This window comes from Balaenoptera acutorostrata, chromosome 20 (genome assembly GCF_949987535.1).
Source record: "Balaenoptera acutorostrata chromosome 20, mBalAcu1.1, whole genome shotgun sequence".
In the NCBI taxonomy this organism is placed as follows: Eukaryota; Metazoa; Chordata; class Mammalia; order Artiodactyla; family Balaenopteridae; genus Balaenoptera; species Balaenoptera acutorostrata.
The window spans coordinates 43,078,932-43,083,959 of NC_080083.1; the positions used below are offsets into that span (position 1 = coordinate 43,078,932).

At 58.5% G+C, this 5,028-nt stretch overlaps 1 protein-coding gene across 1 annotated transcript; it reads left to right on the forward strand.

The window, feature by feature from the left end:
* The first annotated feature begins 1,621 nt into the window (after nucleotides 1–1,621).
* On the forward strand, nucleotides 1,622–4,706 carry LOC103003201 (keratin, type I cytoskeletal 16). Its single transcript, XM_028165309.2, is given in 10 exon segments — nucleotides 1,622–1,674; nucleotides 1,676–2,120; nucleotides 2,597–2,679; nucleotides 2,822–2,950; nucleotides 2,952–2,973; nucleotides 3,081–3,242; nucleotides 3,330–3,455; nucleotides 3,775–3,995; nucleotides 4,097–4,143; nucleotides 4,678–4,706. Coding segments are annotated over 10 exon segments (1,317 nt in total).
* The last annotated feature ends 322 nt before the right edge of the window (nucleotides 4,707–5,028 follow it).

Genomic DNA, 5,028 nt, shown 5'->3' on the forward strand with positions numbered 1-5,028 from the left:
CTGCAGCTTAAACCCAGTGTCTTTGGGCAAATCACCCTCTCTCTCTGGCTCTCTCTGGTTCTCCCTCTCTCCTCCTCACCTCACAGGGTTGATTCAAGACAGGGATGTATGTTGGAGGGGCAAAAAGAGAGTGGTTCAGGATGGTGGAGAGGACTTGGGCTGGGTGAGCAGACAGACAGGGGTTCAAGCCTCAGCTCCCCACTGACTGGGGTCTTGGTAAGCCCACTTACCCTTCCAGCCTCCTCATCTGTGAACTGGTGGCAGGAATAAGGCCCCTCACAGAACCGTGTGGCATGTGTAGGGAACTCCATGCAATACCTGAGTGTGGCAGGTGACCAGAGAGCCACCTTCCCCCGTCTCCTCGACTGAACGAATAAAGTTGCCAAGTCCAGCCTGGAAGCTGTGGACTCTCCAGAGAAAACTGTTGGGATCTAAGCCCTGGATACAGTGTGGGGTCTTGGAGTCTTGTGGCGGGGTTCGGGGTCACAGGTAGTACCGGCAGCAGGATGGGGAGTCCCTCCCACCACAGTTTACGGTGGGTGCCTGTGATTAGGTGAAGCAATGCGCTGGGCGGGGGAGCCGCTCAAAGGGTGGGAGTGTGGGAGAGCAGAGGAGAGGGCAGGTGCCAGAGCATAGAGGTGGGCCAGGAGGGGCGGGTGAGGGGTAGCTGGGCTGGAAAGGAAGGAAGGGGAGGCTGGGGGTCAGGGCTGGCCATTGGGGAGGGGCCAGCAGGGTCCCTCATGCATGTTCCTTTGTGGCTGGTGGTGTGCCCTCCCCTTTTACAGATGAGAAAACTGAGGTCCAGAGGCTCATAGACTAAAGGACTACCTATGCCACGCAGCTTGTACGGGGCAGGGCAGGGATTCAAGCTGCTACCTGCTCGTTTCATGGTACATACCACTTCTGGAGGTCCTGGGGGCTCAAAGGCAGCCTCTGAAACTGGGATAAGAGTCATAGAATTTGTAGAACTGGAAAGGACTCTGAGATTGCCCAGTTCAGCCTTGTCACTTTACTGAGGGCAAACAGAGGCCCAGAGAAGGTAGATGGCGGGTGGGGGGGGGCACAGGTCACACAGTGAGCAGAGCAGAGCAGGACCATGAACCCAGCTCTCCTGTCCACAGCCAGCCATGTAGGGTTCCCACAGCTGCATCCCGAGACAGCCCCTGGACAGCGTCGCTGAGGCCATTCATCCAAGGCTGTCACCGTGGGGCAGGGAGTCCTTCCATGGGTTGACTCACTGCCCAGGGATGCAGTCACCACAAATTTGCCTGTGCCAGGGCACTGCTGGCCCCTCAGGCTCCAGGAACTAACTCCAGCTAGATTCCCGTTGCCTAGCATGAGTCACCACCAACTTGAGTTGGTATGTTTTCTCTCGGCTCCACACCCCCAAAAGCTGGGTGGGAACTCAGAGAGGCACACAGGACGTGAGTTGACCCCGGGCTGAATGATCTGGAGAGGGGAGTTGGATGGGATCTGGAGTGATGGAATCCGGAGGGGGGCCCGGAGTCAGCAGCCGGGAGGGCCCCTCCTTCCTCACGTGCATATAAACGTTCCTGGGGTTTGAGGACGTCTCAGCATCCTCCCAGCCTCCCCGAGCACCTTTCTCTTCTCTCTTCTCACCATGACCACCTGCAGGCGCCAGTTCACCTCCTCCAGCTCCATCAAGGGCTCCTTGTGGCATCGGTGGTGGCTCTAGCCACGGGTCTTCCGTCCCGGCCGGAGGCTCCTGCCGGGCCCCCAGCGCCAACGAGGGCCTGTCTGTCTCCTCCTCCCGCTAGTCCTCCGGGGGTGTCTGCGGGCTTGGGGGCGGCTATGGTGGCAGCTTCAGCAGCAGCAGCAGCTTTGGTGGGGCCCTGGGTCGCATCTTCATTGGAGGATATGGTGGTGGCCTTGGAGTCTGCCTCAGTGGTGGCGATGGCGGCCTCCTCTCTGGCAATGAGAAGGTCACCATGCAGAACCTCAACGACCGCCTGGCCTCCTACCTGGAGAAGGTGCGCGCCCTGGAGGAGGCCAACACGGAGCTGGAGGTGAAGATCCGTGACTGGTACCAGAATCAGAGGCCCAGGTCTGCCCGTGACCACAGCCCCTACTTCAAGACCATCGAGGACCTGAGGAACAAGGTGGGGTGGCCAGGTGGGCGGCTCTGGTGGTGGAGTGTTGCTAGAGGTCATGGCTGCAGTGGACCCTAGAAAAACGCTTGCTAGCATCTTCGTCTTACAAACAGGGAGACTGAGGCCCGCTTTTGAGGAGTGGCCATGGACTATTCAGAACTGGTGGCGGAGGGTCCCTTTTTAGCATCAGGGTATCTGAGCTGGACCTGGTACCCTGACTCTCTTGCTCCCTGCAAACATTCTTTGGATCAGCTTCTCTCCAAAGTAAGATGGGGCCCAGGATGGGGTGGTGGATATGTGGGTGCCTCCCCGGCACATGCTGAGCTGGGTGGAGAAGGCACCCTAGGCTGTCTGGGGGAGAGTAAAGACTGACCTGCCAGCCAGATAACCCCAAGTATGGGGAGGCTCCTTTCTCCCCTCTTTGCTGTTCACCCCTGAGCAGCAGGGCCTTGGCTAACCGGACCTGTCCTTCACCCCCTCTGCAGATCTTCGAGGCCACAATAGAGAATACACAGCCCCTTCTGCAGATTGACAACGCCAGGCTGGCAGCCGATGACTTCAGGCCCAAGTGAGCAGCACGGTGGTGGGCTGAGGGCAGAGAGCAGAGGGCAGGGGGTGAGAAGTGGGGTTGTCCAGACAGGAGGACCAGCAGGTCTGGAGCCTCAGAAACTTCATGATGGACCCTGAGGCCCTGACCTTTGTCTTGCCAGGTATGAGCATGTGCTGGCCCTGCGCCAGGGCATGGAGGCTCACATCAATGGCCCGCGCAGGGTGCTGGACGAGCTGACCCTGGTAAGGACTGACCTGGAGATGCAGATCGAGGGCCTGAAGGAGGAGCTGGCTGAATAAGAGCCACGAGGAGGTAAGATTGCTGCTGGCAGTGGGAGGCTGATCCAGTGGGTCTGCAGATGCACCTGGGGCCAGGGAAGGGGGCCGCTGAGCTGACCACCTCCCCCCATCCCTTCCTAGGAGACGCTTACCCTGCGGAGTCAGACCAGCGGGGACGTCAGCGTGGAGGTGGATGCTGTCCCCAGCGTGGACCTGAGCCACATCCTGAATGAGATGCGCGACCAGTACGAACAGATAGCAGACAAGAACCGCAGAGATGCCGAGGCCTGGTTCCTGAGCAAGGTGATGTGGGTCCTCAGTCCTCCTGCAGGACCTCCCAGCCGAGGTGCCTCTGGAGTGCCCCACACCTTCTGTTCTTTCCTATCTCAGACAGAGGAGCTGAGCAAAGAAGTGACCTCTAACAGCGAGCTGATGCAGAACAGCCGCAATGAGTTGAATGAGCTCCGAAGGGTGCCCCGGAGCCTGGAGGTCAAATTGCAGTCCCAGCTCTGCATGGTAAGAAGGGATCCGGCCCAGCCCCAGCCTCCAAGTCGCCAGTAATGTCACCACCCCTGGTAATGGAACACCGCTGCAGTACGGTTCCATCTCTCTTTTCCCAGGAGTGGGTTGGAGGGATCACTGTACCCATTATATAGATGGAGAAATGAAGGCCCAGAACAAATAGTGGAATAACTTTTCTCCACGTTGTCTAGCCCATCAGTAGCCCAGCTGGGGTCAAAAATCCATGCACCTCTCAGGAAACATGCCCAGAGACCTGGGGGGACAGCAGTGACCCCCTCCGTTGACTCTCTCTTTCGCTCTCTCACATTCACAGAAAGCATCCCTGGAGAAGAGCCTGGAGGAGACCAAAAACCGCTACTGCCTGCAGCTGGCCCAGATCCAGGAGCTGATCTGCAGCGTGGAGGAGCAGTTGGCCCAGCTGCGCTGCAAGATGGTGCAGCAGAACCACGAGTACCAGATCCTGCTGGACGTGAAGACTCAGCTGGAGCAGGAGGTCACCACCTACCGCCGCCTGCTGGAGGGCGAGGACACCCAGTGAGTGGGGACCCCCCCCCCCCGTCCTGCCCCACAGACCCTTCAGCCCCACCCCTGCTGCTCCCAACACACCTAACCGCTCTACCTTTTCTCCCTTACAGCCTCTCCTCCCAGCACCCATCCGGCCAGAACTATGTTTCCTGCGAAGGTAAGGCTCCTGAGGGTCCCGGGGCCGCCTTTGCCCACCCGCCGACCTCACCACCTGAAGGCCTGGGTCCAGCCCCTGCTCACCCCAGCTGTCTTCCCTCCCTCTCTGCTGGTGGTGGGCTAATAAAGCTGACTTTCTGGTTGATGCATCAATCCTGTGTGGTCTCCGTTCCTGAGCCGATGGGAGGGGAATTGGAGGTGCCTCCCAGGAATCTTCTGGGACCTCACAGCCTGAGGGATGCAGGAAAGAGCCAAGCTCAGAAGAGCTTGTAGGGTCTTCCTTGAAGACCTGCATGCTGTCGGGGGAGTGGGAGTTGGGACGTAGGATGGGAGGGAGCTCGCTCGTGTTGGCAGATGCTGTGTGAGGCGTTTTACAGCAGCTCTTTCCTCCGACTCACCTGGAGACTGTGAGGGGGCTGTGGTCAGGCTCACCTTGGTGCTTAATGTCACACAGACACGACGTGACACAACTGTGCCTCAACTCTGTCCAGCTGCAAAGTCCATGCCTTTCTTTTATACGGCTCTATCTTTTTAGGTATTTTAACCCAAGACTCCCAAGCTTGAGCTCCTAACTCTACCCCTTGGAGCCTCACCTTTGCACACAATGATTTTAGTGTTGGATGGGGGAGGGAGAGCCTTCTGCCTTGGGGGTGGTGTCCACGGTTAGGACTGAATCTTTCTTCTCCAACCTGCTCCCCCTCATCACTCCCATCAACTCCCTCCTCTTCCTCGTTCCCCTCAGCCAGTGAATCGTGTGCCAGCGAGTCCCCTAGAAATGTCTGTCACCCCTGCTTCCTTTTCATCCCCACAACCACCGCCGCCATCAGACTTGCTTCCTCACTCCCTAGAACTGGGCCCAGCCTACTAATTGGAATCCCTTGCTGTC